Source organism: Canis lupus, chromosome 14 (assembly GCF_048164855.1).
Source record: "Canis lupus baileyi chromosome 14, mCanLup2.hap1, whole genome shotgun sequence".
Classification (NCBI taxonomy): Eukaryota; Metazoa; Chordata; class Mammalia; order Carnivora; family Canidae; genus Canis; species Canis lupus.
This window is the reverse complement of record NC_132851.1, coordinates 9133833-9161562: the sequence shown is the minus strand read 5'-3', so window position 1 is coordinate 9161562 and position 27730 is coordinate 9133833. Positions and strand designations below refer to the sequence as shown.

Genomic DNA, 27730 nt, shown 5'->3' with positions numbered 1-27730 from the left:
ATTCACCATGACCAAGTGGAATTTATCACCAGGATGCAAGGCTGGTTTAACACTCGTAAAGCAATCAGTGTGATTGATCATACAGCAAGAAAAAAACAAGAACCACAGAATCCTCTCAATAGATGCAGAGGAAGCATTTGACAAAATACAGCATCCATTCCTGATCACAACTCTTCAGAGTGTAGGGATAGAGGGAACATTCCTAAGCATCTTAAAAGCCATCTACGAAAAGCCCACAGCAAATATCATTCTCAGTAAGGAAACACTGGGAGCGTGTCCCCTAAGATCAGGAACACGACAGGGATGTCCACTCTCACCACTGCTATTCAACATAGTACTGGAAGTCCTAGCCTCAGCAATCAGGCAACAAAAAGAAATGAAAGGAATTCCAATTGGCAAAGAAGAAGTCAAACTCTCCCTCTTTGCAGATGACATGATACTGTACTTAGAAAACCCAACAGACTCCACCCCAAGATTGCTAGAACTCATACAGCAATTTGGCAGTGTGGCAGGATACAAAATCAATGCCCAGAAATCAATGGCATTTCTATACACTAATAATGAGACTGAAGGAAATTAAGAAGTCTTAATTAAGAAATTAAGGAGTCAATCCCATTTACAATTGCACCCAAAAGCATACCTAGGAATAAACCTAACCAAAGAGGTAAGGATCTATACCCTAAAAACTACAGAACACTTCTGAAAGAAATTGAGGAAGACACAAAGAGATGGAAGAATATTCCATGCTCATGAACTGGAAGAATTAATATTGTGAAAATGTCAATGTTACCAGGGCAATTTACACATTTAATGCAATCCCTATCAAAATACCATGGACTTTCTTCAGAGAGTTGGAACAAATTGTCTTATGATTTGTGTGGAATCAGAAAAGACCTCAAATATCCAGGGGAATTTTAAAAAAGAAAACCATAGCTGGGGGCATCACAATGCCAGATTTCAGGTTGTACTGCAAAGCTGTGGTCATCAAGACAGTGTGGTACTGGCACAAAATAGACACATAGATCAATGGAACAGAATAGAGAATCCAGAAGTGGACCTTCAACTTTATGGTCAACTAATATTTGACAAAGCAGGAAAGACTATCTACTAGAAAAAAGACAGTCTCTTCAGTAAATGGTGCTGAGACAATTGGACATCCACGTGCAGAAGAATGAAACTGGACCACTCTCTTGCACCATACACAAAGATAAACTCAAAATGGATGAAAGATCTAAATGTGAGACAAGATTCCATCAAAATCCTAGAGGAGAACACAGGCAACACCCTTTTTGAACTTGGCCACAGCAACTTCTTGCAAGATACATCCATGAAGGCGAGAGAAACAAAAGCAAAAATGAACTATTGGGACTTCATCAAGATAAAAAGCTTCTGCACAGTCAACAAAACTAAAAGACAACCTACAGAATGGGAGAAGATATTTGCAAATGACCTACCAGATAAAGGGCTAGTATTCAAGATCTATAAAGAACTTATTAAACTCAACAGCAAAGAAACACAATCCAATCATGAAATGGGCAAAATACATGAACAGAAATTTCACAGAGGAAGACATAGACATGGCCATGAAGCACATGAGAAAATGCTCTGCATCATTGTCCATCAGGGAAATACAAATCAAAACCACAATGAGATACCACCTCACACCAGTGAGAATGGTGAACATTAACAAGACAGGAAACAACAAATGTTGGAGAGGATGTGGAGAAAAGGAAACCCTCTTACACTGTTGGTGGGAATGTGAACTGGTAGAGCCACTCTGGAAAACTGTGTGTTGGTTCCTCAAAGAGTTAAAAATACATCTGCTGTATGACCCAGCAATTGCACTGCTGGGGATTTACCCCAAAGATACAGATGCAGTGAAATGCCGGGACACCTGCACCTCGATGTTTATAGCAGCAATGTCTACAATAGCCAAACTGTGGAAGGAGCCTCGGTGTCCATCGAAAGATGAATGGATAAAGAAGATGTGGTCTATGTATACAATGGAATATTACTCAGCCATTAGAAATGACAAATACCCACCGTTTGCTTGGATGTGGATGGAACTGGAAGGTATTATGCTGATTGAAATAAGTCAATTAGAGAAAGACAAACATTATATGGTCTCATTCATTTGGGGAAGATAAAAATTAGTGAAAGGGAATAAAGGGAAAGGAGAGAAAATGAGCGAAAATGTCAGTGAGGGTGACAGAACATGAGAGGCACCTAAGTCTGGGAAATGAACAAGGGGTAGTGGAAGGGGAGGTGGGCGGGAGGTTGGGGTGATTGGGTGATGGGCACTGAGGGGGGCATTTGGTGGGATGAGCACTGGGTGTTATGCTATATGTTGGCAAATTGAACTCCAACAAAAAAAGAAAAAAAAAAAGAAAAAGAAATAAAAGGCAGCCAGACTGGTAAGAAAGAAGTAAAACTTCCACTCTTTGCAGATCACATGATACTATATATGGAAAATTCTGAAGACTCTACCAAATAACCACTAGAACCGATAAGTAAATTCAGTAAAGTCACAGGATACAAAATTAATATATGGAAAAACTACTGCATTTCTATATACCAATAACAAAGTAGCAGAAAGAGAAATTAAAACAATCACATTTATAATTGCACCAGAAATAATAATATACCTAAGAATAAAGTTAACCAAGAAAATGAAAGACCTATACCTGTGTATAGGTCACACACACACACACACACACACACACACAATAAGTTCATGCTCAGTGATACAGAGTAGGGACCAGCTAAGAGATGATAATCTATGGTTACTGTGCAAAGGAGCACCTCCATGCCTAATATATACTAGATGCCCAAAAATGTGTTGAATAAATATATTAATAAAAATAGCATAGGATACTTCTTCTAGCTTCAGATAAGACCTGTTATTTAACAACTATGAAGTCAACAACAAAAAAGTCTCATGGATTGACCAAGAGTCTCTCTCAACTGACACTTACTAATGTCAAGGACCATGGAAAAATCTAAGGTTGACTGTGGTAGGCTGATATTGTTATGTCAAAAGTTCCTCCAGTCCACAAAGAAGATAAAGAGGCATAACAGTATTCAATAAATAAATGGTCTTTATGTATTTTTTCAATTTTAAATGTTTGCATTTTGTGTGTGTGTGTGTGTGTGCGCGCACATGCATATGCAAAATATCGCACAAGGAACAGGCTTCCTTTCTTTTCACAAAGGTACATATATAATCCATTAATTTGTGTAGTCTAGAGGTAAACAACCTATATTTTTCCCCATAGTTTAAATTTACTCCATTAACTATACTACTAATTTCTTATGACAAAATAAGAATAAAAATACCTACATCATATGATATTTCAAGAACTAGTTCAATACTAGGCTTGAACACGCTTTGCAAAGTATTAAGTGCTTTTATTATTCCAAAGTAAACATTTGTGGAATAAAATACTTTTCCATGAAGATTCTAGGTTCAACTCCTTAGGCTACAGACAGAACAATGAGAATATAATCAGAAACTTCCAGAAAAAATTGTGATAAACTGAAATCAATATATAAATAGCAGAAACAAAGATAGGTTCACTTAAATGTGAGGGCAAACAGATGAAGCCCTGTACTTAACTTAATTTTGCAACGTAGAAGCATTTGTGGTTTTGAGGGAAACCAATTATGTATTGATGAAGAAACTGAATAATGAGTAATAACTGACTATATATTACCCAGATGACTCAGGCTTAGGGCTCAGACTTTCCTGACTCTAATTCAGGACTCTAAAAGCACAATAAAGTTGAAATCTAACTCTGTACCAATACTGTTTCTACTATGGTTATCGCAAAGATGCTGCTGCTCTTACAATCCCTACTTCCCCTTATAGGAGAAACAAATTGCCTTGACAAAGACAAATTAAGTAATTTAGCATGGCCACACAGTTTGGAAGTGGGTCAAATAGAATTTGAACTCAGGCAGGCTAAAGCCCCATGATGCTCTCAATCTCCTTGCCACTTCTCTAAGCAGAGGTAGACTGTCAGCGTTTCATCATGCCTTCTCATTCTCACGCAAAATTCATTCTTAGGGTGGAAAAAATCTTAGCACAATGGTCCAACACCTCCAAAGAGCTATAGAATGTAAACAGATACACTAAATCTGTGGTATTAAAATTCTACTGAAGGGAGAAAGAGATTAGGAAAAAAGGTCCTTATGAGGAAGAAGGGGCAATTATTAAAAGTGCTGAAAATCTGCCTTAGATCAATACCTCTTAACTGGAAAAAAGCAAACATTTACTATTTTCAACTGAGAATGAATTCAATAAACTCCCATCCCATTAAATCCTTTCCCACAACCCCTGAAGAGACTACTGTAGTTGAAGATCACATGGAAGAATTGTTTAAGTAAAGAGGATGGATCTAGCCTTATTAAGGCTAAGAACTAGCCTCTCTCCCTGCATTTTTCCTGCCAGCCTCCTTGACTTAATATTTTGTTTCCCTAGAGTGGATAAAATATGGGCTTAGGAGAACAAGGACTCAGTGGAGTGCAGTGGATGAGGCACAGTATTTGAACACAGGAGACTGGAGGGAACTTCAGGTCCACCATTTACTGGTGTTGACACATCATTTCAAACCCTTTGAGATGCAGATCTCTCATCTATAAAATGGAAGCAATAAAGAACAGGAAAAGTATAAATGTATTTTTAATGTTCGAAATTGTTATTGCTGGAAGGAAAGCAGGTGGTTGTGCTATTGAAATACAGTAATAATCTAGATGTAATTTTATATATTATCATATTTGAACCTCAAAATAAAGTGGAACAATCATTTCTAGGTCTCTTGAGTACAAAGGAAAAACAATTCAGAGAGCTTAGAGCATTACCTAAGGTCACACAATTAGTGATGGTCAGACCCAGGTCTTCTATCCTGAGGCATCGCTCTTCCAGGCAAATCTTTCTGTTAACCATCAGCACAATATTAAAGTGGTAAATCTCACTGATTTTCTAATATACTAATAGGCTTTAGAACAACAAAATAAATAATGAAGCTGAAAAAAATGAGTAAACATTTCCACCACAATAATGTTTTTGCTGATTGTGATTCATTCTTCATGGGCTCTTATTAGAATTTTAAATAGTTTATCCAAGGTCTAGTATTGTACTTGCTGTTCACTCAGAGAAGCACGTGTTTTCCCACAGCTGGCCACAGGGACTGAAGAGTATAGCATAGCAATAGGTAATGACTGAAATAGAGGCAGGAAAAGAAACTAAACACACTCAAGGCAGAAATCACAATTAAGGATTCAATGCAGTATTTCATTTATGTTTTTGCATGCTGCCTAAAGTGTACCAATCAGACAAAACTTTAAAGGTTCGTAAAGATTATTCCAGGGCACCTGGGTGGCTTGATCAGTTAAGCATCTGCCTTTGACTCAGGTCTGCTTTTAGCTCAGATTATGATCCTGGAGTCTCAGGATCAACAATCCCCTGAGCAGGGCATCTGCTTCTCTGTCTTTCCCTCACCCCATTCGTGCTCTCTCTCAAATAAATACACAAAATCATATTAAAAAGATTATTGTAGGGATGTGGACATATAAAACTGAAAAACCTTACTTAATTTCTCTGAAATGACTTTAATTTTGCTAAATTATTTACAGAGATAAAATTTTCTGGAACAGATCATTATCCTTTCCCAAAATTGCTTTGAGACATACAAAACAGACCAGTCGATCAATCAACCAATATAAATCTGTCTCTCAGATCACCCAAGATCTTCTTTGTATTATAAAAATAATAATACCACTAACTAAAAAATGAATAATGAAAAGGAAATAAACCCATCAGTATCCAAGTGCCTTTAAAGTGAGCCAGGACCCTTCCTCTAAACATAAGCTTTAAAAGTACAGTTCATATAATATCTTTAGATGTTTTCATTTGGATATTTCTTATAAGTCCTAATGAATAATTGTGGTATTAGATCTGATTCACAATCATTAAGAAGTAACTCCTTTGGCACAATATGAGTACTTATTATATTTTTGTGACACTTCGCATATATTATCTATTCTGATCTGCACAACCTGTAAGGGGGAAGGTAGGTATTATTACTGTCGATTTACAAAAAACAAAAAACAAAAAAAAAAACTTAGAATCAGGAAGAATTCTATATTTGCAGGTTTAAAATAATTGTAAAAACCATTTACTTAAACCATATACCCAATGCTTGACTGCCTTCTGAAATTCCTATTTTTAATATGTAAATACATCTACCAAAGGGGATGTAACATCTCTCAAGGAGGTTATTCTTACCCAAGCAGATCCGATTGAAGAAATTTTTCCTATAGTGAGCCAGAATCCATTCACATAATCTCAAACCACTGGCCCTAATTTACCTTTGAGGACACACAAGACAAATCCAACTGCTCTTGGGCAAACAAATTCTCAAATATATGTGCTTGGCTATGTCTCTCTTCAGGCTAAGAGAGTTAGTTATACATATATAACTAATAAACATTTTGTATTAACTTAATATATATTTACATATTAATTTATCATATCACTTTAATATATATTAAATATATAACATATACTTAAATATATTTATGTAAATACATAGAAGTATCTTCTAAATATTAATCTGTATATATAGGTCCTAAGTACTATTTTTCTCTATGATATTTCATACAAGTTTATGGAAGTAAAGCTGAATTCCATTTGATTGTATTGTTTAACCAAGTCAATATATATTTGAGAAATTACTATGTACTCCAAATTTGACCAGCATCTATGGAAAAAAACAAAGTAGTATAACATATGGTAACTTTCTTCAATGAATTTATAGTCCAGTTGGAAATATTTAATTTTAAAAGTATACAGAATAATCCTAGTAAAAGTAAATACTCCATTATCCAATACTAATTATAACTGCAACAGGAATTTATAGGATTAGCAAGTACAGGTCACATATGCCACAATTTCTATTGCCTTCCCCATAGTAGATATCCTAACAAGCCACTAAACTGAATGCTGAGTCTGGGCCTATGACTTTAAAAACCCTTCAGTAGAAGGACCTCAAAAGAAGTGAATAAAGGTAAGTTTGGTGGATTATTAAGAAGTTTATCTGTATAATGCTAAGTTAGCTCTAAGAAAACAGAAAATATATTAAATGTGCTTGACATATTTTCCCTCAGAATTTATTACTGGTTTTGTTGTTGTTATTATAGGTTGTTATAGGTTTTATAGAGACAACTTGTTTTTAAGTGGAGTTCCTTATAAGAAGCTTGACTCATGATAACAACATGCTTTAATAAAATTCCTCCATGTCCTATTAAAGACAGAATTTATACTCTTTCAGGTTTCTAAATTTACAGTTTAGAAATGACTGTAAAAGTATTTTGTCCATCGACAAATGCAAAGATCATACACCTGAATTGTCCTGGGGATGATCCTGGCTCATCTGCCAGTCATCTGTTTTAGGCCAATGTATATATCTGGTACATTCTGAGCACAGGGAAGGATTTTGCCTCACAGAAAATTATTTCCTTAATGACACATATTGAGGAGAACCCCAAGCTTTGAAACATCCTAGCACAGTATATGCCTCATAACTTACTTTTATAAAATGATAAAATTATAAATAATTATAATTATAAAAATGCTTTCACTAGCAATGTACTTAATTTTGCCCAGGCATGAAGCACAGGAAATAGCCATTTTTAGAGACTGCTTTTTAAAGCCCATTAGCCACCATTAAAAATGCTTCTGGAACCAAGTCTATGGGGTGGCCCTATCATATGACTTGGTATAGATGTTTTCCAAATGCTAGGAAATGGCATGCAGGAAACAACCCAGGTCTTTGAGTCTCATTGGAAACCACTGGGCTCTTTTTCATGCAGTCCCCAGATAACTGGAAGCAGAATACAGGGTCCTGCAAATCACATTTTTTTTATATATATATAAAAAGATGATGATGGCATTTAATCTTGCTCTTGGAAATGGATGGTGGCAGCCTCAGATAGTGTACTTAAAGTCTTTGCAGACATTTGCAGGTAGAAAGATATTCTCAGTGATCTATCCTTTGGGTCACTCTCAAGTTGTGAAGACACTGTTTGAAAGTGCTGGTGTCAAAGGTAAATTTAGAATAAGCTGCAAGTGACAGACTGGAATCTAGGAGGCTAGGACCATTTCTACCTTGTCGACCACCACATCTCTCACATCTAACTGCAAGCTGGGACTCAATATGACTTACTACAAAGCTGACAGTCAACTCCACAGCTAGAAGAGGCAGCTATGAATGCTCTACCTTCTCCTGACTTTTTAGCACATGCAGCACAGCTGGCTGGTGACACTGGGTGAATAATGAGGGTAACCATGATGTCATTTTTCTGGCAGCCCTCACTACATCACAAGGAGAGTCTTTTATTACATTAAAAGATTATTTTTAACGAAGAAATACATATTGTGGCAATTGATACAACAGGAAAAACCTGACATGGATTAATGAGGCCACATCATTATAGACATTAAGCTAAACAAACAAACAAACAAACAAAAAAACAGCAGCTATGCTAGGTCCTGGGCTTTTCAAGAAACTGGCCCACCTTCTCCCTAGTAAAAGGCTGCTGTCTAGAACGGAAAATGGTTAGCTAATTATAGATGGGGATAGAAAGAAAGACAATTACTCCTAACATTTGGTGCCACATGCCCAAGTTATTCTAGTAGAAAAGCAAAGTGGCTGGAAGGAAGTAATTATCTTGCTCACCTGACAAGGTGACTCGCATACAGGAGGTATTTAGTAAATTGCTATACTCAGTAAGTAGATATTAAATGAGTAAATCCTAGTCACAAAGTGGAGAAAGACTAAAAATTTAAAGTTATCTAAAAAAGGTGCTAGTCAAATGTCTTAGCCTCTTAATTAGTGATGCATCTTTATGTAAACTGCACAGAATAAATAACAACTGCAATTTACAGGAAACACACACACATACACATTTATTTATTTGGTCTCCAATAGCTGCCTAATTTGGTGAGATGGAATCTATCATGGATGGATGTTCCAAAGGCTACATAAGCTACAAAGAAAAAATGCAGGTGAAACTGTAGCCTGGGGGGGAAATCTACAACAGCTCTTGAAATTGATTCAGTTTGTCTCTTTCTTTCAAATGACAATGATACTATTAATTTTCAACATAATTATTTTATCAATAAAACCAGATAATAGTATTAGATTTATTCAAATTCAATTATTTCATCATTTTTCAAGTTCCCTTGTTATTTTGTAAATAACCCAATGCTTTATGTTGTTGTTGTTTTGTAAATAATGTTTATCTGCTGCTGCTGACTACACTAGAAGAATCTCAGAAAATCCTTGATGAACAGCTGTTTAGGAAACATGAACTTGATCATATGATTCAATGAACAGATTTAAGAATCATCAGAGGAAGCAGGAAGTGGGCATGATATGGAAGGACAATATCTATATTCTATTCCTGTTGTCTCTCCATCCTCTGCGTGACCTAGGATGACTCACATCTCTCTTTCAGAGTGCCTGCAGTGACTCAGTTTTTTTTTTTTTAATTCTCTGTTTAATTCTATATCATCCATAGATCATTTCCTCTGGAAAGCATAATAAATGAAATGATCTTTTTTAGTTCTTTCTTCTATCTGTACTCCAAGTCAGAGTTATTAAAACTCTATTGTTTAGGAGACTGAAGTGAATGTCATTATATTTACAGCATTTAATAGTAAAAAACTAATGATGAAAATATTTTAGAAAGTGTAATTTTTAAAGTTTTTGCATTATGGGACCTGACAACAATGACTTTTACAGCCCAGAAGAAAAAAAATTCCTCTTGGCATTTGGTAATTAGTTTAGGTCATCAGGAAAACTAAATGTATCTTCTGTGGTATCAGATTCAGTGGATCATAATATAAAAACACGTATTTGCAAACTTCTATGTCCATAAGAATTATCCAGAACCCAAGACTCAGAAACTGTGGCATCTCTACCCAGTGTCCCCTGTTAAAGATGAAAATTAGACCAGACAAGCTTTTCAGTGACACTATTCCTGGCGGTCACCACCTGTTCCTTTTTTTTTTTTTTTTTTAAGATGTTATTTATTTATTCATGAGAGGCACACACACAGAGAGAGAGGCAGAGACACCAGCAGAGGGAGAAGCAGGGAGCCTGACGTGGGACTCGATCCCGGGTCTCCAGGATCACACCCCGGGCCAAAGGCGGCACTAAACCGCTGAGCCACTGGGGCTGCCCACCACCTGTTTTTTCACAAGTATCTTTTTGAGAGTTATTCTAACATCTATAAACAGAATGATTCATGACTAATATTAGGGATTTGGACACAGACTCTTTGACACTTGTTAATGAAAGGAGAAGGCACTTTTAAAGGACAGGCATTGGACCTTGGCTAATGTTTTTATCAACAGGCAATATTTATCTGAGATTTTAAATTTGTTTCTAAAGTTGCTGTTGTCTTTTTCAGGCTCTGATATGTTCATTTCCGTGTAAAAGTTGTGAATAAATGTTTATCAAATAGTTTGTACAATATTGATAAAACATACCCAAATATCGGGTTAGTGAGTTCTTGTTTGTTTTGTAAAACGTAGTCCTTGACCAGTACAGAACCTAAATATTCTGACTAAAGCAAAATAACAATTCGTTTATTAGATGATGCTTGGCTGAGGGCACCATATAAAAGCAATAGTATCAGAAGTTTTCCCAGGACTATTTTGGAACAATGTTCTCACTCCATACTACTCCACAGTCAAACAGAGGAATGAGATACATTACACTGTACTTACTCAAGTTTTACTGAAAAATCACTGCAAGCATCAAGAGTACAGAGAAAAATACCACATAGCTGGTTCTTATCACTGTCCATGCAGTCACCAAAAAAATGTGTGAAGTGTTAAAATAAGTGTATACAAAATACTCAGAGGGCACCAAAGGGGCAGAAACTGAGATCATGTAGGGAAGCAAAGAAGGCAGGCTTGGAGATGGCATTTGAATTGGATCATGAAAGGCAAGTGTTGCTTTGAGAATAGAGAAGTAAATTTCAAGCAGAGTGAGTAGGAATGAAGGCAAAAGCACAGAGTTGCAAAACTATTTGCATTCACAAAATCTTGTAGTTCAGTGAAAGAGCATATGGGATTGAGTGGAGGGGAGAGTAGACTGGAAGGGTGGGCTCAGGGCACATTAATAACAGCTTGAATTCAGTCCATACACAATTCACTTATTGCATCAACTTCGAGATGTATTTTATTCTTTTAACCTTTAGAACCTTTGAAATGAAGATATAGTTGGGCAAGTGGCAATTATACTGCCATAACTATGAATGCATGTAAAAACTTGCAAAATGGATGCCAGCAACTTGGAATAATATTATTTTAAGAAATGTTTCACCAATGGGGCACCTGGGTGGCTCCGTGGTTGAGCGTCTGTCTTTGGCTTAGGTTGTGATCCTGGGGTCCTGGGATCGAGTCCCACATCGGGCATCGCTCATGGAGCCTGCTTCTCCCTCTGCCTATGTCTATGCCTCTCTCATGAATAAATAAATAAAATCTTAAAAAAAGAAAAAGAAGAAATGTTTCACCACTAATACTCCTGATGAAATAGAGAAAAAAATTATGTTACACCAAACATGGTAATCAATGACTCTGAAATGGAGAGAGATTCAGAAAAGTCAGGCTTTCAGTACAAAATTGTAAGAACCTGATATTAATTAAATTTAATTTATTTTGCTTATATTTGCTCTTATGTACAAAAGTGATAGATAATAAAAATCTTGTTTCAGTTTTGTTTTTCCCTAAATAAGTCTTTCAGGAAGAATGAAATTAAAACCCAAAAAAGATATAATAAAGAAAGAATTGTGCCACAGTTTAATTTGCATATTATTTTTCCTTAGTGGTATATAAGAAATGGTGTGTTCTGTGATCACTGACATCTTAGATTTGATGAAGCAGGTTATTTTCCATGTGCACTGCATGCCTAGGATCTGCCACATTCTGCACTAGGTGCTGGGGCTGTGATGAGAAGCAAGAAATGATCTATCCCAAATTTCACACTGCTTCCAGCTCACAGTCACGATGCTGGGCTGAAAGCCTGAACTATGTGTCCTACAGGGAGCCCTCAGAGGGCTTTAAGAGCAGAAATGATGTGATGAGATATGTTTTGAGGGAACTTGGCTCTATCAGTGATATACAGGCTTGAAGGCAGGAAAGGGGTAGTGCAGAGAAAGATCTTGAAATAGTTTGTGTAAGATATAATGAGGGCCGGCATTAAGGCATGGCCACAGGCAGAGAAAGAAAGAGGATTTAAGCAACATGATTCCCACTGCTCATAGTTCTTGATCAAAGAAAGTAAGCAGACAATTTAAACTGCCTTGACACTGATGGCAATACAGTATAGCATTTTTTAAAAGATCTTATTTATTTATTCATGAGAGACACAGAGAGAGTCAGAGACACAGGCAGAGGGAGAAGCAAGCTCCATGCAGGGAGCCCGATGTGGAACTTGATCCCAGGACTCCAGGATCACACCCTGAGCCGGAAGGCAGACATTTAACCACTAAGCCAACCAGGCATCCCTACAGTATAGCATTTGAAAGCTATTTAATCACCAAATTTTTCACTTTCAAAGTGGTATGTGCACTTTGGCCTTCAATTGCCCAGCACTAAAGACAAGGCAGCATGCTAAGCCCTAGGAATTCAAGGAATTGAGTCTTCTAGGTGAAGGGGGAAAGAGAGAGAGAGAGAGATAGAGAGAGCGCACGCAAGAGGTGATGTGATTATACCAATGCAACTGTGTGCATTAACAGGGAGCTCAGAGAGGCACTGGGAGAGCTCAGTTGGAAGCAATGCCCAGAGATGGAACAATCTCCCAGGGGAAGTCACATCTGAGCAGAGGCTTGCAGAGGTAGTGCAATGAGCCTACAGGTTAGACACTGTACGAAAGGGCATTCTGGACAGAGGTAAACCTGAGTAAAAATATGGAGCTGAGAGACAGCAAAGTATATTTGGAGTAATTTTCAACATATGGATATGCCTATCTATAGTGGGAAGAATTAAGGGGACCTTTCACCCAAAAGGCCTCACTTCACATTAAACTGCTTCCATTTAATCCTAGAGCACTGTGGACCCCCTAAAGGATTGCCTTATATTTCAACTTATGTCATTTAAGTAGGCTTTCACAAAATTTTCTAACTCTAAATTGGATCACACATAAAATCAACCCTAAGAGTTTTCATCAAGTTTCAAAATAAATGAGAAAAAGCAAGGGAAGAAATTACTAATATGTCCTATTAAAGTATGCAATTAATTTAAAATACTTTGAAAAAGCAAAGTTCCAGGAGCAGTAAATCGGTGACCAATTTAAAATATTATTTCTTTATATGTGCAGTAACAAGTAGAGTGGGTTGCTCTTTTTTTAGAATTATTCTATGATACAGGTCAATGTAACAGAAAAGTTACCTATAGATAGCAGTCTAAAGATCTTTTTTTATAAAGATAACAAAATATGGGAAAAATTTTGAGTTTATTCAGTTTTTCTTTTATATTTCTAACAGATACTGAATAGTATACTTAAGATTATATATTTCTATATATATTATATGTATTATATACTTAAAGATTATATATAAAGATTTTATATATATATAAAACAAATTATTGTTTTAACATCAACATTTGCTGTCATGTTTATAGAATAGATTTAAAATAGTGGTGTTTGTGAGTTCAGATTTACATGGATTTCACGAGGATATTAGGTCAGCATCCATCTTGCATCATTTTAAAATTACCACTGAAGAATGAACCATTTCTTTGTCCTGATTCTTTGATTACACACATGACCTTCCAAGAAAGGAATCAAATGCAAATGGAATCAGAAGCTAGACCATGGTTTGTGTGCTTCACACAAGAAATGTTCTAAAGTTTTTGGTAGAATTTGGAACCCTGAACTGTGTACACAGCTTTGTCAAGTGAAATGTGCTCTCTTTCCCCACCTAACCTCATGTGGTTTTAGCTTCCCACTGCTTGAACATGTAGCAGCCTTCCTAAAGTTATACCATATTTGTTATTTACACGTGTAACTCAGTTTCCCTCACTACTCTGTAAAACTCTGAAGAGCAAGAAGCATGTTTCATTCATTTTTTAATATTTTTAAAACAAAAAGTCAAATGCCTTGTCAAAAAAAGCTAAAAAAAACCTATGTTGAAGTACATTACAGACATATGTATAATACTTAAAATTTTTATTGCTAGTCTCGATTAATATTAGCATTTCTAGAAAACAATTAGAATTCTGTACTACGTAAACTTTGTTTCTTTGTGCTATTTTTATTTTTTTTACTTTTTTCGTGATATTTTAAGTCATTAATGTTCCCACCAGCATATTTCAACACCACCAAAACCAATATTTGAAAAATAAAAAGAATCCTATTATTTCATATAAATTGCTTTAAAACTAAACTGGCTTGGAAGAGAAAGATCATGTGTACACAAAATTTCTCAAAATGTCAAAATTATAGAACAAATTCTGAGTCTAAAGAGTATATGTTTAAAGAATGACTACTTTGATGTGTTCTTTAATCAGGTTTTTGTTTCTAAGTGGGTAGAATTCATCTGTGTAACTAAAATATATATTTACATTAGAGCTAGTATATATACTTGTAAGATTTCCAATATTATGCACTCAGACCTGGCCCTAGATTCCAAATGCTTCAGAATAGAATGTTCATAGTATCAATGTTAAAACTCACATTCTCAGGTGATTGTATTCTTGTCATCACCTCAAGAGCATATTTTTTTTGTATCAAACGCTGAGTGAATAAACACAATGTCAATTTTTTTTCAGACATTTAAGATGTCATTTAAGATGTGCAAAAGTCAGGCTCCAATAGCTTTGATAGATTCCATAGAAGCACAAGGGATTTGTTCTACATGAAATACTGACTGGCACCATAGGAGACACGGGATCTAGTTTGTGTATAAACTCCTGCATCAGCCATGAGAAGCATATTCTTAACAGAGAATATCCCAGGCAATGTGTTTATTTCAGAGCTTCTTGTTCTTGTTTATTTTTAAATTGTTTTTGTTTCTCCTTTTCAATCCAAAGCTTAGGACTACAATGATTTAGTGGGGTTTTTTTAGTCCTATTGGTAAAAATTTCACATTACATGGACATTTCCTAATTTTTATATTTCCTAAAGTCCTTCTGGTTTGCTTCAAAGAATCTGTGAAGATACTCTATAGAGACAAGCATGATGAGATCAACTATAGACTTTAAGGTGATGGAGAACATTTTAAGAAATGTGCACTTGGCATGTGGCCAGGCATAATTCTGATCAAGTAATTGCTAAGAAACTGCAGTTATGAAGAATGTTTTCATAATCACACCTTAACTTTGGTTAAAGCATCTGGCTCATCTCACTCTCCATCAGGTGTCTATTTCAAACACTTAAGACAACTGATCATTCGGTTATTCAAACATCTGTCATAGCACAAAATCATGGTTCATTCATCCCATGAAATATTATGCAGCAATGCAAAGATGAGTTATAACTCCACTGGCCTGGAGTAAGCATCACTCTACTGTGACATGTAATTTGGAAAGAGAGAGAGAGAGAGAGAAAGAGAGAGAGAGAGAGGAAGAGAGAGCATGTGTGAGCAGTGGGGAGAGATAGAAAATCTTAAGCTGAGCACGGAGCCTGCAACAGGGCTCAATCTCATGACCCTGAGATCATGACCTGATCCAAAGTTAAGAGTCAGACCTTAATCGACTAAGCCACCCAGGTGCCCCATTTAGAGTATATTTTTACTTTTGTTTAAAATATATATGCATGGGGGAAGGTATACAAGTGTTAAGTATGAAGAAAAATGTGGAAGGATATTCTCTACTGTCAGGGGAATATGTTTAGAAAGGGGATGTGGCATAATTTTTTCTTGTGTATTTTTAAACTGTTTTATTTGTATGAATAAGCATATATATTGTAATTTGAGTATCTAATGAAAAAAGTGTAAGTGGAATTTTTAAAAATTAATCTTGGACTGATTTTTTAATAATTTTTCTAATCTATTATTAATACTGGCTCTACTATTGGACCTACTGGTACCATTTACTAGTTGTGTAATGCTGGACATCTCTTTACTCTTTTTATACCTCAGTATACTAATCAGTCTAATAGGAATTATTACACCAATCTCACAGAAGTGGTGGTGATAACTGTTGACACATGTGAAACACACAGACTAGTGGCTTATATTAAAATATAAATATCATCTTCTAGTATAAGTGATGACATATCTTGAGACTATCTAAGAAATAATTTGCTAATGTTTCTGGGAAATGCCACCAGTTTTGTGACTAAAGCATATTTAATGTGGCTACCTGCTTTTGGCTCAGAACTTTGGATAGTTTCCTCATTTAAATACTGGGGGAGGGAAGCAAGAACTGCAAGTTTTTCTTATTAAACAAAGAGTCAAAAGTGATCAAATGAGTAACATCTGCTGACATAGGTTAATTCTTAATGAGAAAATTTTAACCCTCGAAATATCTTTTTAATTCAAGAAAAATCTATATATTTTTAACTAAGTTCCCAGATAATTGTGGTTTTCTGGCTTCCAAGATGCAAATTCATGGTCACCTATAAATGTCAAGCCAGGCAGCAGAATGTTAATTAGGTGATCTGGTTAGGTACTCAAGTTTCAAAAATTATGTCCCCCCTCCCCCCATCTACCCACTTGCAAACTCCGTATCAGAAGAAAAGAAATTAAATTATATAAAACAATGTAATAGTGTAAGATAATCTTGATATTTGAATAATGTTAAAAATATCAATACTGTTGCTACATCTCGCTGAAATAACAAAAAAGAAAATGCATCTTATAGTAAAAAAAAAAAACAGGAGAATTAATGAGTAAAGGGAATTTAGTTTACTTCTGAGGGTAGGAGATGTGTTTCTGCACCTCTGCTATATCTAATATTCTAAAGGATCATATGAGCATCTACCACTGCCCATAAACAATTGGAAAGTAAAAATATCCAACAGATTTCTATGTTGCTAGACCTACAGCATTGTTAGTTTCAAACAGAAAGTACTCAGAAAACTATTATTCTCAGAAAAATGTAGACAAAATTTTTCATGACTCTTGTTTTTTCAAGTAATTATTTTAAAAATGATTTTAAATAATGTAGTAAGCTCAACAGAACATACTAAAATATATAACAAGTGCTTACCATAGTTTTAATGAAAAGTAAAAAGTACGATGATCTCTCCATACCATTTAAATCATTTAAGCCACATAGCAAAAGGTGTCAATGCTAGTGTTTAGATAAAAATAGGGAAAACACCATTTAAAAATTACAAAGCATTATGGTTTTGAAAGGGATCAGATGTAATAGATATAGCAAACCAAGCATGTCAGAAAGGTTTTCTCTTTCTATAATACCTAGGCCTTTGGCAGGCTGCCTTGTTCGTGGTCCCATTTCACCAGGAAACAAATGGCAATAGAAATCCATCTGTTTGGTCCCATAAACACAAAGATTTGATTTTCCACTGGCACAGAAATCAGAGATCCTTCCGATAATGGAAGTAGGAAACGTTTCTGCATAATAACAGAGGAAGCAACAACAGACGGAGCTGGTAGATGCCACCTACCCGGGGCTGTTTTTGTCCTTCGTCATTTCTGTGCAGGTGAGCAGGAAACCTTATAGCCGCATAGGAGCCAGTCTGATCTGATGAGTGTTCTGTTACCTGTGAGCCTGGTACTTGAGGTCTCACATGCTCCACCCACACCTCCACAAGGGCCCATGGTTGGGAGAGGAGCTGGTATGCAGAACAGTATCCAAGGAAAAAAGAGACCCAAACTCCACACAGCAAGCTGTTATCCCCCTCAAGAAAATGCCATTCTGTAAGTGCAAGGAAGATGGGTGTTAAATGCAATTGCTCTTCAGTTAAGTGAGAAATATGTTCCATAAGTGTATTTTTCTTGGTAGCACATAATTTAAACCATATAATAAGAAGTATTAGTAAATGATAGGTACTACTGAGGGGAAACGTCCTTGTAACATATAAAGAAAATATAGAAACAATTTAGAGATAGCGCCCGTATCAGACTTATAAGCACTAAAGAATATCACATTGATGTCTGCACCATTGTCACTATAACTCACTGTGTCCTTACTAGGTCCTAGGCATTGTTACAAATGCTTTAAATGTATTAGTTAATCTCAATGGCCTATGAGGTAGGTACTACTCACATTTTCACTTAACAGAAGAAAGAATGGAATATTTAGCAAGGTTGAGGAACTTGCTCAAGGTCAAATAACTTTCCTAGTAACTCTACCATTTACTATGGCAAAGATGGGATTTGAACTATGTCTTTTAGGACACCTAAGACTGACTTCTTAGCCACTTTATCACATTTCCCTCACATTATACTACATTACTTTCAGTAGAGTCTTCATACCACCAGGATGTTGCTCCTAAATATTAAAAGAAAATTACTTAGATAAGGTAGCTTAAGGTAGATAAGGTAGCAGAAAACATGAACACATATTTCTCCACACACACACACATAAAAAATGCTCAACATCACTCATCATCAGCGAAATGCAAATCAAAACTCCAATGAGATTCCACCTCACACCTGTCAAATGGCTAGAATCAAAAACATAAGAAACAGCAAATATTGGTGAGGATGAGAAGAAAAAGGAATTCTCCTGCACTGTTGGTGTGAATGCAAACTGGTGCAGCTACTGTGGAAAACAGCATGGAGATTCAAAAAATTAGAAATAGAATGATCACATGATCCAGTAATTTCACTGAGTATTTATCCAAAGAATATGAAAACATTAATTCCAAAAGATATGTGTACCCTATGTTTATTGCAGAATTACTTAGAATAGCCAAAATATAGAAGCAAACCAAGTGTCCACCAATAGATAAATGGATAAAGAAGATGTGTGTGGGGAATGTGTATGTATACATATATTGGAATATTACACAGCCATAAAAAATAATGAAATCTTGTCATTTGCAACAACAGTGGGATAGATCTAGAGGGCATTATGCTAAGTGAAGTAAGTCAGTCAAAGAAAGACCAATACCATTTGAGTTCACACATATGTAGAATTTAAGAAACAAAACAAATGAACAAAGAAAAAAGAGGTAAACAAAAAACCAGACCCTTAAGTATGGAGAACTAGTAGTTAACAGAGGGGAAGTCAAGGGGATGGATGAAACAGGTGAAAGGAGATAAAATTACACTTACTATGATGAGCACTAGTAGCACAGAGAACTGTGGAATGACTATATTGTACACCTAAAACTAATACAATGCTGTACATTAACCATACTGAATTTCTTTCTAAATTATACTGAATTTAGAAGTTAATTAATTAAAATAAAGAAAGAATATTGAAATGTGGAAGTACACTAAGAACAGTAAGGGATAAACAGAGCAAATATGAACACCAGATGATAAGATTCAAGAAGTATAACAAGACACAAAGATCCTTTCACACCTGGATAACATTGAGAAATCATGGCAGTGCATAAACAATGATCATAGAAATGACCCTACATTGTCAATATTTCCAAAGGTAAGAAAAAGTGCCATGCTTTTAGAAAGCTGTCCATCAACATTATTTTCAGTTATTTGTGCTAAGCTGACCATTCTCGTGAAGGCGTAAAGTTCCCTTAAGAGTTCTTAGAAATCCTCAGAACCTTCAACACGTTAGATTCTCTTCAAATGTTTGTTAAAGAAATTAAAAGAGTGCCCATGCAAAATCTGGAAAACGTTGACACAAACAAAATATCAGAATTACTGATATTCCTGCATTACTACTTAGGAGTGATCATTTGTTGAACTCATTCTATAAGCTAGGAACTTTTCATATGCCATTAATAACCAATAACAACATTGAAAAAATAAACAGTGGTATGCCTATTTTACTGATGAGGAAACTGAGACATTAAAAATTTATGTAAATTGCCCAAGTTCACAAAACATGTAATTGACAAAGTCAGGATTCTAAGTCAAGAGTGGCTTGATCCCAAAGCCTGCACCCTTTCTCCTACCCCAAATTCTTCATGCAATGATAACTGTACATAACAATAACTATATGTTAAATTAATTTCAGAATCAGTTATATTTGATTTTAAACATTACTCACACATGCTTACTCTTTGCAGCATGGTGTAATATTCATATCTTTATAAAAGATAGGGAGATAAAATGTGTTTTAAATTTCATTTCATAGAAGATTACCAATAACCAGAATGGTTTTATCAGTTAAGAAAAAAGAGTAATAAAGCCTGGTTAAAAAAAAAAAAAACAACTATAAATATGATCCTTAGATGTAAGTGACCAGCATCATAACAAATAGAAGGAGCAGAAAGAATAAAACCTATGTCATTTAAAAATATGTTGGAGGTGGAATAAAAATGTACATTTCTTCCATCAGAGACCATTGTAAAACTTCAATTCTAAGTGGAGAAGCTCTCTCTGTGTTCAGAAATGTATGAAACAGGATAGCCCCAGGGCTTTTCGACACCTTGACTGGTCAAAAGAAGTAGAAATGAGGGCAGTTTCTTCCAACTCTCAGCTACTGTGTTAGGGAACTACCTTTGAACACAACCAGGTGTCCTTCTTGTGGATATATAGAGGGTTACAGTGAAGGGTACATGAGCCACCTCTCATCCAACTCATCATTTACTCTCATCCATCTGCTTGGACTGGAGAAGAAAACTGTCACAAAGCCAACCTCCATTTCCCAGCCTAGTAAGAAAGGTCTGTTTGCTTCCCTCTGCATATACTAGAGTTTAAAAAATATCCCAAGACTGTGGTCTCATTAATGCTTCTATTCGCCAGCACCCCCACCCTAGGAGAAATTAAGGCCAACTTGCTTGTAAGGCATGACTTAACCTGGTGCAAAAAAAAAAAAAAATCTATTTTTGCCACTCCACTTCCAGAGGAGCTGTCTCCATTGTACTTTAGAAGAGTAGTAGTTAGTAAGATCTGTCTTGCCAAGTGCAGAAATTTTCCTAAGGCTTTGCAATCTGAGTAGTTCTAAACTGTGAATTAATTAGCATGAATGTCCCTTTATTTTTGTCCCTAACATTTTTAATCAGATAAAATCTGGATAAGTGGACATCTAGAGTAAACTTAAAAGGTAAGAAAAAAGTTAAAAAAAGGCAACAGATGACAGGCATAGATGGAAATCACGGAGGATGTCCTATGCCTTGGCAAAAATGGGGAGAGTGTACACAGGAGCCAGGCATAGCAATAAGGCTGGTATTATGTTAGCACAAGCTGGATGTGGTGCCATCTGGGGTGCTGCCCTGAAACATGACCCAGTTAATAATGAGCACCTCCCAAACTATGGGCATGAGGCTGCTAGGTTCAGTATTCTGCAGATGGATTTGCTGGCGCTATGAAAATGCTAATGTTTGGACAGACTCTTAGAATTAGCAGTTAGGCCTCATGGTACTCTTCACATCTTCATTGTTAGTTTGTCTTACAATGATTCAGACTTCACCCTTCTTGGGTATTTAGTGTCTAAATAAGCCTCTTAAATGACTATAGACTTGTCACTAGCCTGTGAAGTTATACTAGAAATAAAATAGGTGAGATTAGGCTGTTTAGTCCACTGTGCTACAAGGTTCTTTAATAACAGGAAAGCAGGTGGATATTATCAGAACTGCTTTAGCAGTTTCCATTTAATTCCCTATAAATAAAAGCCTCTGTTGGTAGACTCATTAGACGAAGGATTTAGAAACATCAAAAAAAGAACTCTCCTTGAATTCCTAATGCCTACTGCCCAAGGTCATAGCTAAAATACTTTATAATTGTTCTTAAATACGTGATTTATATTAAATTCTCTCAAAGCTAACATCTGTATGGTTTGTAACAAAGGTGGGAATGTGTGTGTGTGTGTGTGTGTATGCACACATAAACTTTCTACAAACATTTTGGAATTAAATTTTTCAGAGGTTAAATTCCTTTTTAAAACTTAAAATAAGGAAGAGCACCTGGGTGGCTCAGTCAGTTAAGCATCTGACTCTTGATTTTGACTCAGGTCATAATCTCAGGGTCGTGGGAGTGAGTCCTGCATCAGGCTCCACACTTAGCATGGAGTCTGCTTGGGATTCTCTCTTCCTCTCCCTCTGCCTCTCCCCCAACCCTCTATCTCTCAAATAAATAAATCTTTAAAACAACAAAAATGACGACTCAAACAAGGATTGAAAATATTTAATAGAAGTTTGTAAGTCTAAGCTCAGGTATAAAAATACACAGTGGTTAACAGTCACACCTGAAGAATGGTATGAATTGGGAAGTTACTAATGACTTTTATATATTTAACCTGAGAATAATTGATGAAAAAACACCGATCATCTAGGTTAATGCCCTCTACTTGTATTTTGATTTCAAAATAGCACTACTTTATATTTTAATATGTTTTTCTAAGATGAAACATGAACCTTGATTTTACTTAAAAATTCCAATTGCCAAATAGTCTCTTCAATATACTTAACTGCCTATATCTGAAGAGTCAACAAATAGAAACCAAATCCCATGCCTCCCTGAAAAGAAACAGATGAGAGTAGAAACTGTGGACAGTAATCTATTCATCAATGGTCTGCTATATTTTAGATGCATACCAAGGCCTATATAAAATTTAAAAACTAAATTTTAATGACTTGAAAGTTACGACAACAAAAAGAAATGAAATGCATCCAAATCAGGAGGAAGAAATAAAGCTTTCACTATCTGCAGATGATATGATACTATATATATAAAAAGCCCAAAAACTCCACCACAAAACATTCCATGCTTATGGATTAGAAAAACAAATATTGTTAAAATGTCTATACATCCAATGCAATCTACACATTTAATATAATCCTTATCAAGATACCAACAGCATTTTTTCAGATCTAGAACAAACAATCTTAAACCTTTTGTGAAGCCACAAAGGACCCAAATAACCAAAGCAATCTTGAAAAAGAAAAGTAAAGTTGGAGGTTTCACAATTCTGGACTTCAAATTATATTACAAAGCTACAGTATCAAAACAGTATGGTACTGACACAAAAATAGACAGATAGATCAACAAAACAGAATAGCAAACCCAGAGACAAACCCACAATTATATGGCCAACTAATCTTCAACAAAGCAGGAAAGAAAATGCAATGGACAAAAGAGTCTGTTCAACAAATGGTGTTGGAAAAATTGGACAATGATATGCAAAAGAATGAAACTGAATCACTTTCTTATACTATACCTCAAAATAAATTCAAAATGGGTTAAAGACCTAGATGTGAGACCTGAAACCATAAAAATCCTAGAGGAGAACACAGACAGCCACTTCTGTGACATCAGTCAAAGAAAGTTCTTTCTAGGCATATTTCCTGAGGCAAGGGAAACAAACTATTGGGACTTCATAAAAATAAAAAGCTCTGTACTACAAAGGAAACAATCAACAAAACTAAAAGGCAATCTACAGAATGGGAGAATATATTTTCAAATGACATAATCAATAAAAGGTTAGTATATAAACTGTAGAAAGAACTTATAAAACTCAATACCCCAAAAATGAATAATCCAATGAAAAATGGGCAAAGAAGACAGACATTTTTCCAAAAAAGACACAGAAATGGCCAACAGACACATGAAAAGATGTTCAAAATCACTGATCATCAGAAAAATGCAAATCAAAAATACAATGAGATATTACCTCATACCTGTAAGAACAGTTAAACAACACAAGAAACAAGTGTTGGTATTGATATGGAAAAAAGGGAACCATCTTATACTGTTGGTAGGACTGATGCAGCCACTCTGAAAAATGGAAGTTCCTCAAATAGTTAAAAATAAAACTACCCTACAATCGAGCAATTGCACTACTATTTACCCAAAGAATTCAAAAATATTGATTCGAAGGGACAGGGACACCTGGGTGCCTCAGTGGTTGAGCATCTGCCTTTGGCTCAGGGTGTGATCCTAGGGTCTGAGATTGAGTTCCACATCGGGCTCCTTACAGGGAGCCTACTTCTCTCTCTCTCTCTCTCTCTCTCTCTCTCTCTGTGTGTGTCTCTGCCTCTCTTTCTCTCTGTGTCTCTCATGAATAAATAAATAAAATATTTAAAAACAAAAACAAAGGGACACATGCACCCCCATGCAGCATTTTCCACAATAGCCAAATTATGTAAAGAGCTCAAAAGTCTATCACCTGATGAATAAAGAAGTTGCAGTATATATATAATGGGATATTGTTTAGCCATAAAAGAATGAAATATTGCCATTTGCAATGACATGGATAGAGCTAGAGAATATTATTCTAAGTGAAATAAGTCAGTCAGGTAGAAAGACAAATACCATATGATTTCACTAATGTAGAATTCAAGAACAAGACAGATGAACACTGGAAGAAGAAAAGAGAGACACACAGAGAGAGGTAAACCAAGAAACAGACTCTATTAACTACAGAGAACAAACTGATGGTTACCAGAGGAATGGGGGTGGGGGGGAATGGGCGAAATAGATGTTGGGGCTTAAGGAGCACACTTGTGATGAGTACCTGATGATGTATGGAAGTGCTGAATCACTATATTGTACTCCTAAAACTTACATTATACTGTATGTTAGTTAACTAATTTGGATTTAAATAAAAACTAAAAAAAAGACAACTATATGTAAAACCTTATTTATATTATTAATCTCAGAGGCATAGCTATCTGGTTTCTCATTCATTCAATAAATTTACTGAGTATGTACTATGTGCAGAGTACTTCAGCACTCTTCTAGGTGCTGAGAAATCAACAGTGGAAAGAAAAAGTGATTTGTTCCTTCTCCCAGTAAGGTGTGCAAGATAAAACCTACAAATGTTTGTAAGGCAAGTAATAAGATGGTTGAGGTGGGGTGGATGGTGAAGCCAGCACATGCATAACAGCTACATGGGAAGCATCTAGAAAGAATGAATTCAGAAAGCACAATGTTTAGAACCCTAAATGTAAATGCAAATGTCAGAAAGGCCAATTAAACTAAATAAAACAAAGCCAATTAAAAAGCTGAAAGAATAAAGAGCCAAAAACATAAATAGAATTTTAAAAAGCAAATGTCTTCTAAATATTAACAACAGTGAAACCAACAATGCAGCTATCATTTCCCATTATTTTGCTCCAGGTGCCATTCTAAGAACCCTTCATGTATTATGTCATTTAATTATCCCCACAACAATGGGAATGGGAGTTTTATTAAATCCAATTCATATGTAGGTGCGTGTGACTGAGGTACAGAGAAATACAGTAACTGGCTCAAGTTCACATGACTGGTAAATTAAGAACAGTGCTAATCCAACTCCAAACACATCAGACAAGCTATAGGGCCTTGCACCAACATGCTATATTTCTGGCCTCCTATCTTAAATATGCTGCTGTCATTTACTGAATCCTAACTGTGGCACTGTTAGACACTGTTAAGTACTTAATAAATATCATCTGATTTAACATTTACAGCAAACCTGTGAGAACAGCATTACTATCACCCCCAGATGATAAAACCAAAGCTCCAAGTAGTTGAATAATTTGCCTGTTTGCAAAACAGAAGACTCAGGCTTAGAGTCCCACACTGGTGACTACAAAATCCTTGCTCTTTATCCCTGTACTGTCTTCTTTTCTGTGTGAAGGTATGAAAATGCATTAGTGACACCCTAACACTCCAGTACTCAGGCAGTGCCAGGTTAGTAGCAGTACTTTGGGCATACAGCTTAGTGTGCAGATGAGCACTTGCTTTGGAGAAGGACAGTCTTGAGTTAGAATTCTGCTCTTTGCTCTCCGCGGACTGAGGACTAGTATTTAATCAGAAAGAGCCTCCTTTGAACTGAGAATAATGAAAGCTACTTTAAATGGCAGCCCAGAAAAGAGGAGGTACTGAATAAGTATTAGTTCTCTTACCCAATGAGCCTCAAACACATTTTGAAATTAGTGACCAAGATTTAGAAATAAAGGAATCTATAGCTTCCTCACGACTTGGATTTGAAACCTGGTAAATGTGGGATTTAGAAAGCATTCCTAGTTCCTAATCTGGTCAAGTAGAATAGCACTATCCAACAGCCACATAATATAAGCCATATATGTAATTTTAAATTTCCTAGAATCCACATTAAAATACTTTTATTAATATTTTATTTTACCCAGTGCATCCAAAATATTAAAATTTCAATGTGGTCAATTCAAAAATTATGAATGAGAAATTTTGCATTTTTTTCTCATAGTGAATATTGGAAATTCAGGGTGTATCTTTCACTTACAACACGTTTTAGGTTTTTTTTTTGAGATTTTATTTATTTATTTATTTATTTGTTTGTTTGTTTATGAGAGACAGAGAGGCAGAGACATAGGCAGAGAGAGAAACAGGCTCCCCAAAGGGGATGCAAGACTGATGCAAGACTTGATCCTAGGTCCCCAGGATCATGCCCTGAGCCACCCAGGCATCCAACTACACATGTTGATATGAGCTAGTGGCTCCTGTATTGGACAACTTTATAAAATATGAAGATATGACCATTTCTCTGGTCTGTGATAGGTTTTTCAATCCATTTCTTTCCTTATTTAGTCCAATCTGGATGTGGACATAATCAGTCAACAGTCTAAACCTTGTATATCTACCTTGACCTCCTACATTTATCTTTATGCTGATACTCATGGATGCACTTAGATTCACCCTATTATAATCTATGTGTGAACATTCCCTAAGGTCTGAACTATTCATTAGAAGTTGAATGCCTGAAGCATTTGCTTGTCCTATTAAATGGCACCTTATATATGCTTCCTTGTATATTTTTTATCTTTCCTTTTGCCCACATCTCTCCAGCTAAACGATAATCCCCTTACGGCTTTTTATGCCCTCGCTTCCAGCACAGTGTCAGACACATATTAGACAATTAATGCATCTTGGGATGACAGATGCTCTAGAAAAGTCATCTTGCAGTCTTCACCATATCTACCACAGTACCTTGCCATAGATGCTCATTTTGCTTAAGTGAATGAATGTTGCTTTACTGATAATTTGAAAAGAACCACAGCACTCAGTGTGAAAATACAGCCACTAAAGAGATTATATAAGAGAGTTTTAGGCAATCATTTCAGAAAGAACTTCATTTGCCATCCCTCATTTATAGGGAGCTATTATCAGATTGGGACCATTTTCCTGGCTTCCTGGTTCCTAATCACCCACTTTCTACTAGTTTATATTATTTCTTTCTGTTTACAGTCCTCTGCTTAAGTTCTCCAAAGGGGAGAGTCCTATCACAAAAGTCAAAGGTTGAAGATACCGAACTATAGATTGTTGAAATGCTGAAGACTTTCTACTGGTGGGAAAGATAGAAAATAGTAATGCAGCCCTAAAATGAAAGGTGAGGAGAAAGTCCATTCTATGCTAAATATCTTTTATTTTGGAGATATGAAGAGGAATATTTTATTCAATGCAGAAATACACTATGAAATTAGACACCAAATCATTACACTTGTTTTTACCTAAAGTTTAGAGAATTTCTATCTTCTAAAACAATATTTTCCTGTATGTTGATAGCTTGTTACTTTTGTTTAAAGATATATCACAAACATGCTGATGCTTTTAAATGTCATTTCCTTAACAAAATGACATATTTTTTCATGAAAGCTCAAGAAATTGAGAAATTATCTCACAATGGATTTTTAAAGACAATTATCTAGAG

General features: G+C 35.7%; 1 protein-coding gene across 2 annotated transcripts in view; it reads right to left on the bottom strand.

The window, feature by feature from the left end:
* Positions 1–17689, bottom strand: part of OXR1 (oxidation resistance 1) — a 280364-nt gene extending 262675 nt beyond the window's left edge. For both annotated transcript variants that reach the window (XM_072774210.1, XM_072774211.1), the window contains exon 1: positions 17649–17689. In XM_072774210.1, the coding sequence (XP_072630311.1) occupies positions 17649–17674 (26 nt within the window). In that variant the 5' untranslated portion in view covers positions 17675–17689. The remainder of the gene's footprint in view (positions 1–17648) is intronic.
* Positions 17690–27730: the final 10041 nt, after the last annotated feature.